Source organism: Scyliorhinus torazame, chromosome 18 (genome assembly GCF_047496885.1).
Source record: "Scyliorhinus torazame isolate Kashiwa2021f chromosome 18, sScyTor2.1, whole genome shotgun sequence".
Taxonomy (NCBI): Eukaryota; Metazoa; Chordata; class Chondrichthyes; order Carcharhiniformes; family Scyliorhinidae; genus Scyliorhinus; species Scyliorhinus torazame.
In genome coordinates this window covers 68,843,424-68,858,309 of record NC_092724.1, presented here as the reverse complement: position 1 = coordinate 68,858,309, position 14,886 = coordinate 68,843,424, and the positions used below count along the sequence as shown (strand labels likewise).

The window sequence follows — 14,886 nt, the reverse complement described above, 5'->3', positions numbered from 1 at the left end:
TCGTGAACACAGCCCAGTCCATCACATCAGCGTAGGTTAGATGGCTTTTGTTTCGGTGCAACATCGTGGGCCGAAGGGCCTGTACTGCGCTGTATTGTTCTATGTTCTATAAACCCGCCTCCCATTCATAGAATCTGTCTACACCACCTGCTACCTTGGAAAAGCGGACAGCATAATCACAGACCCCTCCAACCTGGGTTATTCTCTCTTCCAACCTGTTGCATCGGGCAGGAGATACAAAACTCTGAGAACACGCACTTAACAGATTCAAAAACAGCTTCTTCCCCGCTGTTACCAGACTCCTGAATGAACCTCTTATGGACAGATCTGATCTCTCCCCACATCTTCTCTGCTGAGTAGTACTACGCTCCCTATGCCTCACCCGATGTCTATGTATTTACATTGTGTATCTATCGTCATGTCCTATATTTTTCATGTATGGAACGATCTGTCTGGATTGTATGCAGATTGATTGATTTATTGTCACAATACTTTTTACTGTACCTTGGTACACGTGACATCTGGACAAGGACAATACCTGACCAGTGGTCGGAAGGCCACACCAACCCCAGGCCTCGGTAACAGGATTAAATGTGATCCATAGAATTTAATTTGCCCACCCTCCAGGTAGAGATTCTCAAAACATGGCGCACAATTCTTGAACTTGGCTGAGAACTTCTTCACTGCCTCACCTCGGGGACCAGGCTCAGCAGCACTCCTTTCCTGTCATTATGGGACAACAGGCCATGCAGCAAGAACTTGACCATACGGAGGCAGGCTCCCACCAGGAACAGTGCTCTGCCTGTTGCAAGAACCACCTCGCGTGCCTCCAACAGCTCCACAAAAATGCCTCACAACTCTTGGAATTGAGCCTTGGCGACCTGAACTGCAGAGCTGAGACTTTCAGCCAGAACTGCATTCTCTTTGGCAGCCATCATCTGTTGATACACACAGCACCCGTCAGGGCGGGGGTCCACTTAAAACCAAATGTGCCACTAAAAGCAAGGCCTCACCCCAACTCCATCCAGCCACGACACATAAGCAAAGATTTTAAACATTCTGCTCTAAACTATGTAAACCAAAAGACAGAAAGGAAATATACACAAGGATGAAAAGAAGAGCAGAGCTGGAGCTCGCAATGAAGCAGCCCCTCCCGTGTTCATGTGACCTCTTTTGGCCATTTATTTTTTGTTCTTCGAGTTGCCACATTTTGTTGCAATCTTTCACAGCACACTTTAAAATATAGCATTCTTCCTTCATCCAGTTCTGATGAAGAGCCAAAAGGACTCAAAACTTTAACTCTGCTTTCTATCCTTACTGATTGATGCTGGCTGACCTACCGAATTTTTCCAACATCCACTGACACACCATCAACTTCATCATCATTCTTGTCAAGTTAAGCAAACGCCCCGCACAATGATGGTGGCCATCGAGGCACGTCAACGCATGTGCCATGTAAACCACACCCACTGTCGCACAATCGTTGCCGTCGATCAGTTTTCCTTCCGGTTGGAGACGCTGCAGTTGGAGCGCGAGCACTGGATTTATGACATGAGGGTTTAACTACCATATCTGGAAGTGCGGAGAGAGAGAGAAAGGCGCCGCGATGGATATACCAGTACCTCCTGAGGGTGAGTGCTGAAATATTACCCTTCACAGACAAATTTCCGCTGGGAAATGGTATTTATTTTATTGTGCAGGAATATCCGGGCCCTTTCCTTTTGCGTCTCCAGCCAGAGACGGTCCGCCGTCCACGCTGCGCATGCGTGCGAGGAGCACGGGCCCACCTGTGCGCAGGCGCAAGGCTCGATTTCGGTCCACGCATGCTCGTAACATCAGTCGGCGTGGTGTGCGCACACGCAGAGTGAAACTTTTAACAGGGAGGGTGAAGGAACCATGGTGGGTTTGGGTGTCAATACAGGGAAAGGAGTTTGCTGTGAAGCGAATGTGAGCCTAAGCGTGGCGTTACCGCCCAGTCAAAATGGTTCAATGAGAAAATTTGTGGATGTAAAAAAAACTTCCCTCTGTTAAAACAATGATACGACTAAAAACCATTTAAAACTAGATTGTTTTATGGAACTGTGTGGATCAATATCGCCTAATTTCCAGTTAATCTTTGTCAAATTTTCCTAAAACATTTTACCCAGGCTCACCATCAATCAAAAATCCATTCTTATCTCCCAACTTTACAAATGTGCCCTACCATCAAGAATATATAAGGGTGCAGAGGATATGAGATTCCTGCCAAGTTCAACCTCATCAATTTATTGTAATAAAATAAAAACAAATACTGGTGGATGATGGAAATCTAAAATAAAAACAGAACATGCTCAGAGGGTCTGGCAGCATCTGTGAAGAGAGAACAGTTCCCAGTTCGAGCCTGTATGCTTCTCAAGAAGGGTCATAGCGACTTGAAATGTTAACTCTTACTCGCCCCACAGATGCTGCTGCTGGACCTGAGATTTTCCAGTAGAATATTTATTGCTTGCAATTAGCAGTTTACTCCACCCTGCTTTACCTATCCTGTCTTTTACGCAATTAATGTTTTTAGGGCTCCCAGACAACACAAAGATTCCTTAACATGTTGGAAAATCTTGTTTAAAATTTGCTTTGCACTATAAGTTCCCTGTGTAGAAAAAATGAAGCATTATTTACCATTTGGAAAAACCCGCATTTCATTTGTGGCTTATCACATCAAGTTCCACTACAGATTTAAGCAGAGTCTAAATTGATAATGCAGCTGTGCGGAATGCTGCATTTGCAGATCAGAGGGTCTTTCATTGAGATTGGTACAAATTCCATACAGGGCAAATTTATCACCTTTTTTGAAAATTACATGGGAACATAGATATGAACATATGAATTAGGATCAGGAGTAGGCCATTCGGTAAGATCATGACAGATCTGATTGTGGCCTCAACTGCATTTTCCTGTCTACCCCTGATAACCTTTGACTTCCTTAGTAAAGAATCCATAACTCTTAAAATATTCAATGACCTTGTTCCACTATTCTCTAGGGAAGGAAGTTCCAAAAATTCATGACCTTCTGCAAGAAATAATTTCTTCTCATCTCATTCTTAAATGGGAGACTCATTTTTGTAACCCTAGTTATAGGCTCCCCGGTGCGGCACGGTAGTTAGCACTGCTGCCTCTGGCACCGAGGACCCGGGTTTGATCCCGGCCCCGGGTCACTGTTCATGCGTGGTTTGCACATTCTCCCCATGTCTGCGTGCATCTCATCCCCACAACCCAAAGATGTGCACGGTAGGTGGATTGGCCATGCTAAATTACCCCTTAAACAGGGAAAACGAATTGGATACTTTAAATTTAAAAACAAGTTATAGTCTCCCCACAAGAATTCTTACTTTGCTTGTACCCTCAATATATAAAGGTTGATAATCTTCCAGCTGGAAATCTGGATGACAAGATCTCCTTGGCTGCTGCCTTGGACGAGAAAGGTATTGATGACTGAATATCCATTGCTGCCTAAGAGGGACTAATTTTTATCAGAAACTGGACCTTTTAAAAGAGATTAATATTCAGTTATCTATTACAAAGTTAGCATATTGTTCATTGTACAAAATACATTAATGTCAGGTTTGATTTCAGCATCCACCTTGTCAAGAATATAAGAACTAGGAGCAGAAGTAGGCCATCTGGTCCTTCGAGCCTACTCCGCAATTCAATGAGATCATGGCTGATCTTTTGTGGACTCAGCTCCACTTCCCCAACTGAACACCATAATCTTTTATTCCTTTATTCTTCAAAAAAACTATCTCTCTTTATCTTGAAAACATTTAATGAAGGAGCCTCAACTGCTTCACTGGGCAGGGAATTCCATCGATTCATAACCCTTTTCACAGTAACTTCATTGCAGTGTTAATGTAAGCCAACTTGTGACAATAAAGATTATTTTTTTTAATAAACATTTTATTGAGGTATTTTTGGTATTTTAACAACAACACAATAAACAATGTACATGAAACTATAAACATAGTGCAAAAGCCGTCTCCCTCCCTTACAGGTCCCACCTTTATTAACCCCCTAAGCTAAACTAACCACCCCACCCTTCTGCTGACGATTAATTTTCCGCGAAGAAGTTGACGAACGGTTGCCACCTCTGGTCAAACCCTAACAGTGACCCTCTCAAGGCAAACTTGATTTTCTCCAAACAGAGAAAGCTAGCCATGTCCGATAGCCAGTTCTCCGACTTCGGGGGCTTTGAGTCCCTCCAAGCTAATAGTATCCGTCTCCGGGCTACCAGGGAAGCAAAGGCCAGCATGTCTGCCTCTTTCTCCTCCTGGATTCCCGGATCTTCCGACACCCCGAATATCGCCACCTCTGGACTTGGTGCCACCCTTATTTTTAACACCGTGGACATGACATCTGTAAACCCCTGCCAAAATCCCCTAAGCTTCGGACATGCCCAGAACATGTGGACATGGTTCGCTGGTCCTCCCGCATATTTTGCACACCTGTCTTCCACCCCAAAGAATCTGCTCATCCGGGCCACTGTCATGTGAACCCGATGAACGACCTTAAATTGTATCAGGCTGAGCCTGGCACATGTTGCGGACGCGTTGACTCTACTCAACGTGTCCGCCCATAGACCATCCTCTATCTCTCCTCCCAGCTCCTCCTCCCACTTGCACTTCAGCTCCTCGGTCTGCGTCTCCTCTGACCCCATAAGTTCCTTGTAAATGTCCGAGACGCTCCCTTCTCCTACCCATCCTCTGGAAACTACCCTGTCCTGAATCCCCCTTAGCGGTAGGAACAGGAAGGTTGACACCTGGTTACGTAGGAAGCCCCGCGCCTGCAGATACCCAAATTAGTTTCCCCTTGCCAACCCAAACTTCTCCTCCAGCGCCCTCATACTCGGAAAGCTCCCCTCTATAAACATCTCCCCCATCCTCTCAATTCCTGCTCTCCGCCATATCCAGAATACCCCATCCATACTTCCCGGGGCAAACCGGTGATTATTACAGATTGGGGACCAGACCGATGGTCCCTCGGCTCCCACATGTCTCCTCCATTGCCCCCAAACTCTCAGGGCCGCCACCACCACGGGGCTGGTGTTGTATTGTGCCGGTGGGAACGGCAGAGGCGCAGTTACCAACGCCCCCAAACTGGTGCCCTTGCATGAAGCCACCTCCATACGCAACCATGCCGACCCCTCCCCCACCACCCACATCCTGATCATGGCTATCTTCGCCGCCCAGTAATAGTTACTAAAATTTGGCAGCACCAGCCCGCCCTCTCCCCGACTCCGCTCAAGCATTACCTTCCTTACCCGCGGGGTCTTGCCCGCCCAAACAAAGCCAGAGATCACTTTGTTGACCCGTTTAAAAAAGGACCGCGGAATAAAGATGGGGAGACATTGAAACACGAACAGGAATCTCGGGAGACCGTCATCTTCAACGTCTGCACCCTCCCAGTTAATGACAACGGGAGCGCGTCCCATCTCCGCAATTCGTCCTTCATTTGGTCTAGTAGCCGGACCAGATTTAATTTATGCAACCGGTCCCATTCCTGCGCCACTTGAATGCCTAGGTACCGAAAGCTTCCCGCTACTAATCTAAACAGCAGCTCCCCCAATCGTCTCTCCTGTCCACTCGCCTGGATCGCTAACATCTAACTTTTCCCCATATTTAGCTTATACCCCGAAAACCGGCCAAATTCCCCTAAAATCCTCATGATTTCTTCCATCCCCTCTAATGGGTCCTATACATACAGAAGCAGGTCGTCTGCATAGAGCGAGACTCTGTGCTCCACCCCCCCGGACCAGCCCCTTCCAGTCCCCTGAGGCTCTCAGAGCAATTGCCAATGGCTCCATAGCTAGCGCGAACAACAGTGGGGAGAGGGTGCATCCCTTTCTCGTCCTCCTGTGCAGTCTAAAATAGCCCGCTGTTGTTTTATTCGTCCGTACACTTGCCACAGGAGCCTCATACAGCAACCTGACCCAGTCAACAAAGCCCCGCCCAAATCCGAACCGTCCCAGTACCTCCCACAGACAGTCCCATTATACCTGATCAGAAGCCTTTTCTGCATCCATTGCGATCACTACCTCCACCTCCCTACCTTCCGGGGGCATCATGATAACATTTACCAGCCTTCTTACATTGGCCACCAACTGCCTACCCTTAACAAACCCCGTCTGGTCCTCCCCAATAACGTCCGGAACACAATCCTCAATCCTGGAGGACAAAACTTTGGCCAGCAGTTTGGTGTTCACATTCAATAGGGATATCAGCCTGTAGGACCCACACAGCTCTGGGTTCTTGTCCTGCTTCAGAATCAGCGAAATCGTGGCCTGTGACATCGTTGGGGACAGCACCCCTCTTTCCCTTGCCTCATTGAACATCCTCATCAACACCGGCCCCAATATTCCAGAGAACCTTTTATAAAACTCCACTGTGTACCCTTCTGGCCCCGGGGCTTTACCCGCCTGTATGGCCTTCAGACCCTCCACTATCTCTTCCAACCCGATCGGGGCCCCCAGCCCTTCTACCAGATGCCCGTCCACCTTTGGGAAATTCAGCCTACCCCCCAGGATGTGCCTCATCCTTTCCGGCCCCATAGGGGGTTCCGACCTATACAGCCTACTGTAGAAATCCCTAAACGCCTTATTCACCCCTGCTGAATCTCCAACCAGGTTCCCATCTCTGTCATTTACTTTCCCGATCTCCCTGGCTGCCTCCCTCTTTCTAAGCTGCTGTGCAAGCATTCTGCTGGCCTTCACTCCATACTCATAGATTACCCCCCCCCACCTTTCTCAGCTGCTTCACTGCCCTCCCTGTGGTTAACAAGCTGAACTCCGCCTGTAGCCTCCGCCGTTCCCTTAAAAGCCCTGCCTCTGGGGTCTCCGCATACCTCCTATCGATCTGTAGTATCTCCTTAACCAGTTGGTCCGTCTCTGCCCTGTCCACCTTCTCCCTATGGGCCCGTATCGAGATCAGCTCCCCTCTGACCACCGCCTTCGGTGCTTCCCAGACCATCGCTACTGAAATTTCCCCCGTGTCATTGACCTGCAGGTAGTTCTGAATACATTTCCTCAGCCGCTCGCAAACCCCTTTGTCAGCCAAAAGTCCCCCATCTAACCTCCAGTGCGGGTGCTGGTTGCTGTCTTTACTAACCTGCAGGTCAACCCACAATCTGAGATTGTGATCGCCGAGTACCCCATGTCCACCACCCCTGCCAGTAAGGCCCTGCTCAAAATGAAGAAATCGATCCGGGAGTACACTTTATGCACGTGTGAGTAGAAGGAGAAGTCCTTCACCCTCGGCTGCCCAAATCTCCATGGATCCCCCCCATCTGCTCCATGAACCTTTTTAGTTCCTTTGCCGTTGCTGGCACCCTGCCCGTTTCTGAGCTTGACCGGTCAATAACTGTGTTGAAGTCCCCTCCCATGACCAACCTGTGTGAGTCCAGGTCCGGTATCTTCCCCAGCATCCTCTTTATAAACTCCACATCATGCCAATTTGGCGCATACACATTTATTAGTACCACCTGCACCCCTTCCAGTTTCCCACTGACCATAATGTACCGACATCCAAAACGATTCTACCCACCTCAAACACCACCCGCTTATTGATCAGGATCGCGACCCTTCTAGTCTTTGAATCCAGTTCCGAGTGAAAGACCTGACTGACCCAGCCTTTGCTCAATCTAATCTGGTCAGTTACTCTAAGGTGCGTCTCCTGCAACATTACCACGTCCGCCTTCAGTCCCCTAAGATGCGCAAACACACTTGCCCTCTTGACCGGCCCATTTAACCCTCGAACATTCCAGGTGATAAGCCTAGTTGCCACCGCCGATCAGCCATCCCCTTTTTTGGGCCCGCCCCCAGGCAGCCTCCGCCCCGACCTCCTCTCTGTCTCTTGGACCAAGTATCACCCTCGTCAGCAGAACATTACCCCTCTCCCTCACCCCAGTAACAACACTCTGTAACCCAACCCCTTTGATAAACCAAACATATGCACTCCCCGCACTGCGCTTCCCAGCTAGCTTGGTGGCCCCCATCCCTGGTGCCAGATAGTCTCCCACCTATTGTTTCTCCCCCCACCCCCCCCCCCTCCACGCTACATTAAAGAATATTAATTATTCTTTAATATTCACTAACACCCAATATAGTTGCAGCATAACCTCCCTAGTCTTAAACTCCAACCCTCTAGCAATGACGGACATAACTTCATTCGCCTTCTTAATCACCTGTTGTACCTGTAAACCAACTTTTTTGCGACTCATGCACTAGGACACCCAGGTCCCTCTGCACAGCAGCATGTTTTAATATTTTATCATTTAAATAATAATCCCTTTTGATGTTATCCCTACCAAAATGGATAACCTCACATTTGTTAACATTGTATTCCATCTGCCAGACCCTAGTCCATTCACTTAAACTATACAAATCCCTCTGCAGACTTCCAGTATCTTCTGCACTTTTTGCTTTACCACTCATAATCTTATGCGTTTCAATAAGATCACAGGGCTAAATCGCTGGCTTTGAAAACATACCAAGGCAGGCCAGCAGCACGGTTCAATTCCCGTACCAGCCTCCCCGAACAGGCGCCGGAATGTGGCGACTAGGGGCTTTTCACAGTAACTTCATTTGAAGCATACTTGTGACAATAAGCGATTTTCATTTAATTTCATTTCATCTCATTCTTATAAACGCCAATAGGTACAGGCCCAGCCTGCCCAACCTTTCCTCAAGTTAATCCACGCACCCTCACCCATGTCAGATATTCGAGTGAGCCTTCTCTGAGCTGCTTCTAACACTACTACTGGCTGCTTCTTTAATAATAATCTTTATTGTCACAAGTAGTTAATATTCTTGCTTAAATAAGGATACCAAAACTGTATGCAGCACTCGAGATGTGGTCTCACCAATACCCAAATTGCTCTGTGCGCAGTGGCTGCCACATTTCCCTGCAAAAAAACTGCAGACTGTATTTCAAGAGCTACCCATTGTGCACAAAGTACTTTTGGATATTCTAAGAACATCTACATTTACATAGAAGCAAATGCAGGAAACAGATGCAGGAAATCGGAAATAAAGATAGAAATTGCTGGAAATACTCAGCCAGGCAGCATTGGTGGAGAGAGTGAAGCAGTTTAGGAACTGGTGGAACAGTTTTGGCGCCCTGTTGTAAGCATCGCTGTGATGCAGTCTGGGTTCAGTGTAAAATATTAACTGAGAACCACCAGGGATAAGTAAAAGTCAGAGCCAGCATAATGAAGTAAATTGATAAGTAGGCAGAAGTGCAATTAGACTAGAAGATTAAGTTAAGGTAAGAGGAGTAAGACAAAGTAATTTGAAAAGTTAGCAAGTAAGACAAAGTGTGTTTAAGATGTGTCTGGGGTTAGCACTGCTCCCTCAGTGCCAAGGACCTGGGTTCTGTTGCTAACTTTTGGTTGGTTCAATTGGCTCTGTTTTATAACCTTCATGTCAGGGCAGGAGATGGCGAATGGGAACCGGGAGTACTCGTCAATCACGTTCAGGAAGTACGTGTTGCGGTCGGTGGAGGGGAGGGGGCCTTGGAAGTCCATGCTGAGGCGTTCAAAGGGACGGGAAGCCTTTATCAGGTGTGCTTTCTCTGGCCGGTAGTAGTGCGGTTTGCACTCCGTGCAGATTTGACAGTCCCTGGTGGCTGTCCGGACCTCCTCGATGGAGTAGGGCAGTTTGCGGGTCTTGATAAAGTGGAAAAAGTGAGTGACCCCCGGGTGGCAGAGGTCCTTGTGGAGGGCTTGGAGGCGGTCCACTTGTGTGGTGGCACATGTGCCGCGGGACAGGGCATCAGGAGGCTCGTTTAGCTTCCCAGGACGATACAAGATCTCGTAGTTGTAGGTGGAGAGTTTGATCCTCCACCGCAAGATCTTATTGTTTTTTATCTTTCCCCGCTGTGCATTATCGAACATGAAAGCAACCGACCGTTGGTCATTGAGGAGAGTGAATCTCCTGCCGGTGTTGCTAACTTTTGGTTGGTTCAATTGGCTCTGTTTTATAACCTTTGCTCTAGAGTCGCCATGTATCTTTATGATACCGCCATGAGGTTCAAGTAATGATCAATAACTCAATACACCGATTGGTAAGATTCAAATCAAAGCACATTTATTATACACAGTAATCGCTACTCATGCACAAATTCTACGTCTAAGCTACTTCTACGACTAACAGGCCTATACTTAGCTTCGGACTGGCCCACCAGGTCAGGGGAACAAATGGCCTTTCGTTCGGGTTCTGAGTCTGCGGGATTTGAAGTTGGATTGGTAGCTAGGAGCGCCTATCTCGTAGCGAGCGTTGACTTAAGCCTTACTGGATATCGGCGGCAGCTGCACCGGTCACGGTCAAGGTTAGTTTGCGTCACTGAGTGACCTGGTCAAGAAGAACGATTTGAACTTGGGGACTTAACTTTCCCAGGGGCATCCCGCCTTTCGGGGCTGATCCTGTACCTGATTGGACTTCGTTCCAATCGCTTGGTTCGATTTCTCCAATACTGGAGCGGTTCCCTGATCGATGGGCGGTCTTGAGGTGTCCGTTAACCTCTTTTGTGTTGGCTCCTGTTGGCGCCGGGGAGTCTGACTTGGCTTTGTTTATCCCAAATGTTTCGATTGTTCCCTGGGATCGCTCATTAGTATGTAGATGGCTGCTACATTATTATGCAGCTGGCTGCTTGTATCGATGCTGTCTGGGCTTTTGCAGAGTTTAATACACAGTAACTAGCACCTGCTGGTTTCTGCCTGTGTTGGCTGAATGTCCCTTCAACCTTTGCTGTTCTCCATTTTAAATCGGGACCTGGCCAACCCAGGTGGCTACACCCCCTCCTTGTGATCCTAACGCGAAGCGTGAAGGATCACATAACTGCGTTGTTTTTCATTCCCTGACCCGGCGAGCACTCTTCTATGGCCTTTACACTGACCATAACTATGCAAAAAAAATGTTACTGACCATTCTGTGGGGCGCTGTGTCAAACAGGGACATGCATTGCAAAACAAGAAAAGCGGATCCTCTAACTATCCTTAATAGACTACACTCACTCAAACATTTCATCACACTAACTTCCTAAACGATACAAACAAATCATAGCAGTATTATACACATTTTCTGGCTTGGCAGTCAAGCTGAGGATTGTACAATTGCTCATGAACATTTCTTTATTTACAACAAATCGCAAACGAATGCTTTTTATTATAGATCGCAGGGGTCAGGTCATATCCGAAAATAGGGGATCTTATCCTATATACCGGGGTGCGAGCGCGGTCGGCTCTCCTTCTTCTCCATTTTCTCAGACGAATAGTCTGCACGATGCAGCAGAGTATCGCCAATACCAATAGGGATTCTATCAAGTAGAACGGGGAGTACCAGGTTATAAACCTGTCACACCAAGATGGTGTGGTGTCGCTTGTGACTGGGCTCTGGGTACTGTGGGGAAGTGAATCATTAACGGCTGGGGGAGTTGAGGTCAGGGGGTTCGCGCGCAACCAAATGTCCATTAGGGTTATGAGCCACGTGGAGGATGTCCTCATGGTTCTTCTTTCACTCTTCTCTTCTCTGGTCCTGGAGCTTCTGGAGTTCTGTGGGATCAAGCATAGTGTCTGTTACTACCTTGGTTTACTATCTCGTATGATAGCCTGTCTGTCCTTTAGTGCCAATTACTCACTTTATAATTGGTCACTATGTGTTGCTCCCTCATTTTTTATTTTTTTTCAAAAACCGAATTTCAGGACAAGACACACTTACAAATACTGAACCAGTGCGAGCCGTCTCGCAGGCTGTGCGATTTACCATCCAAATCTTTGAGGATGTAAATAGCAGAGGGTTGGCAACCTAAGGGTTACCTGAAAACATAACAAAACCTTTTGAACAAAACTTGCCGAAATGAGGTGCGTATGGGCCGCGACGGGTACGATTTGGATGGACTCCCCGGGTAGGACGGCGACCAATGCCGTGTGTGCCCTACCCAAGCGTAGCTGAACAGAGGGGGTGGTTCCCAGGCAGGGCGGGTCCCAATGCCGTTTCTCCACTGCCTGAGCAACCGACAAGAACGGGCAAGAAATGTAGTCATCGTGCTCAGATTTGGTGGGTGTGGAGCCTGTTGCATGGGGATAGTAGGGTGGCGTGCTGTGGCTATTGTTTGAGTCACTGTTGCTGCTGTCTGTGGGCGTTCTGGGGCGGAGTGTATATTTCGGGGGTGGAGTCAGGGTTGAGATTGTGGCTGGGCTGGACGTCTTGGGGGAGGGTAGGGTTACGTTGGCTGTGGGCGGGGCGTGGTCTGCTGCATTGAGCATGACGTGGTGTGCGTGGTTAGACTATGTTCCATATGCCTTCATCTGGTTGATATGGAACCACGCAGTCTTTCCATTGGGGTACTATTTTTTGTAGACGGAGGGGCTTACTTTGTCCGCAATGGAGTACGGACCCGAGTACTTTGGTGACAGGAATGTGCTGGAGTTGTATACGGAAAACATGACTTGCTGTCCTACACTGAACTCAGTTTCATGCACTGTCTTATCGAAACAGGCCTTGCTCTGTTTCTTTCTTGTGCCCAATTTCACTGCGGCTGCTAGCTGAGCCGTTTTAACATTTGCCACTAATTGTTCTACTGCTTTCTCGTGTGTGAGGGCCGTCACTTCGGGGCTGGTCAAATCTAATCCTAATAAAAATTCTGTGCCTTTCGTGGGGCGTCCGGTCATGAGAGTGTGTGGGGTGTAACCTGTGGATGTGGAAACCGTATTTTGCGAAAACATCAGTGCAAAAGGGAGGACCGAGTCCCAAGTGGTGTTGTTCTGCTGGACCATTTTTCTGAGGGTTGATTTTCGGGTCCGATTTATGCGCTCCACAATACCACTCGACTGGGGGTGGTATGCAATGTGGAATTTTTGGGTAATGCCAAATATCGTGAGGACGTTCTTCATGACACGTCCCGTAAAATGGGAACCTTGGTTGGATTCAATGCTGCGGGGGAGTCCCCATCTCGTAAAGATGTGATGGGTGAGGATCTTGGCTGTGGTCTTTGCCGTGTTTGTTCTGGATGGGAATGCTTCCACCCATTTTGTAAACGTGTCTATCACCACGAGTACATATTTATAACCATTCCTGCAAGGGGGCAATGGTCCTAAATAATTAATCTGGAGGTTAGTCCAGGGGCCATTAACAGGTCGGGTGTGACTGAGCTGAGCCTTTTTGGCGTACCTGTCCGCGTTGTTCTGGGCACAGATAAGGCAATTCTCAATGTAGTGATTTACATCGTCCTTTAAACTCGGCCATCAGCAGAGCTGCCTGAGGTGGGCTGTAGTGGGATCGATTCCCTGATGTCCATGACTGTCATGGAACAAACAAATCAGTTGATTCCTGTCCTGTTCAGGAACCACATCTTTTAACACCACACCGTCATGTGTGGCCAGAGCATTTTAAAATCTCTCATAGTGGGCTGGATAGTTTCCTTTCAAAATCTCCATGAGATTGCTGTCCTGCTTCTGGGCCTGCACAAAATCCTCGATATTAGTCTGCGAGACCTGAACTGCATTCACTGGTGCGCTTTCGGGGGGGGGGGTCCAAAAATATCCGTGCCAGGAACCTGCTTTAGCCAGTGCGTCGGCTTTTACATTTCCAGGGGGGGAGGAACGATAGTGACTACGAGCTTTGACTATCCCAAAAGTCCTGTTCTGTGCTCGCTCTAAAATGTGACGGAGCAATGGGGCTGAAGGGAGGGGTTTTCCGTCTGCGGAAACAAATCCTCTTGCTTTCCACAGGGGTAGGAATTCCGTAAGGCTGTTGCAGACATAGAGGCTGTCCGAATATATGTCTGCTGGGCTGGGGAAGGAATCTGGGTGTTCCACTATGTATGCGATGGCCGCACGTTCTTCTGCCTACGCGCCTAAGTGTCCTGGAAGTTTTATTGCTATTTCTTCTGGGGCGTGTCCCTACGTGTCGACATAAATACCGCATCCTGTTATGCGTTTCCCTTCTAATATTGTGGAAGATCCATCCACATATATCCTTATGGGTTCGCACGTGTCTGTGTGCTTGGGGCTCTGGGTTGAACTACCTATCTTTCTGGGGGGGCGTTTAGCAATAAAGGGGCCTGTGTGTGGTGTGGAGATATAATTTCACATTAATGGGGGGTTCCGCGGTACTGACGGTTGTCGGCTAAAAAAGTGTGGGTCTTTGTCCTTTTAACAGGATGTCCCGTCCCTGCAAAAGAAGGGTCCATCTGGCTGCTCTTATCTGATGACTGTACCGTCCTTGAGTCGTCCGTCCAGTAAAAGTTGGGTGGGGGTGTGTTCTGTAAGGATTGTGATGGGGTTCAGTCCGGTGATGTACGAAAAATACTGTACTGCCCAAAAAACTGCGAGCAGGTGCCTTTCACAGGCTGAAAATCCCTGCTCCACAGCATCTAAAACTCTGGAGGCGTAAGCCACGGGCCTTAACTGTTCGTGCCGTTCCTGAAGGAGCACGGCCGAAAGGGTGCGGTCTGTGCTTGCTACCTCTATCGCATAGGGGGAAAGCGGGTCTGGAACTTGTAGTGCGGGGGCTGCTATGAGTGCTTGTTTCAAAGAGTCCACGGCATCCGTATGCTGCGGAAGCCATTCCCAGGGAGCTCCTTTCTTTAGGAGGTCCGAGAGGGGTGCTGCCTTGCTGGCGAAACCATCAATGTGGTTTTGGCAGTAGCCAGCCAGTCCTAAAAATGACCGGAGGGCTGAAACGTTCTGGGGAAGGGGCAATTTAGCAATCGAGTCAATCCTTTTATGCTCGATCTCGCGTTTACCATGTGTGATAATTGTACCCAAATATATCACCTTATTTTCCAGAATCTGGGCCTTTTTGGGGTTAACTTTACATCCAATTGCTTGTAGGAGTTCGGACAGAAGCTCGATGTGATCTTC

General features: G+C 48.2%; 1 protein-coding gene and 1 long non-coding RNA gene across 3 annotated transcripts in view; one reads left to right on the top strand and one right to left on the bottom strand.

The window, feature by feature from the left end:
* Positions 1 to 1,433, bottom strand: part of LOC140395279 (uncharacterized) — a 38,755-nt gene extending 37,322 nt beyond the window's left edge. Inside the window, exon 1 of the long non-coding RNA XR_011936148.1 lies at positions 1,341 to 1,433. This is a non-coding gene — a long non-coding RNA (uncharacterized lncRNA). The remainder of the gene's footprint in view (positions 1 to 1,340) is intronic.
* A 63-nt stretch (positions 1,434 to 1,496) lies between these two features.
* The window catches only part of cherp (calcium homeostasis endoplasmic reticulum protein), a 162,853-nt gene continuing 149,463 nt past the window's right edge, over positions 1,497 to 14,886 (top strand). For both annotated transcript variants that reach the window (XM_072482850.1, XM_072482849.1), the window contains exon 1: positions 1,497 to 1,631. In XM_072482850.1, coding sequence (XP_072338951.1) covers positions 1,607 to 1,631 — 25 coding nt within the window. In that variant the 5' untranslated portion in view covers positions 1,497 to 1,606. The remainder of the gene's footprint in view (positions 1,632 to 14,886) is intronic.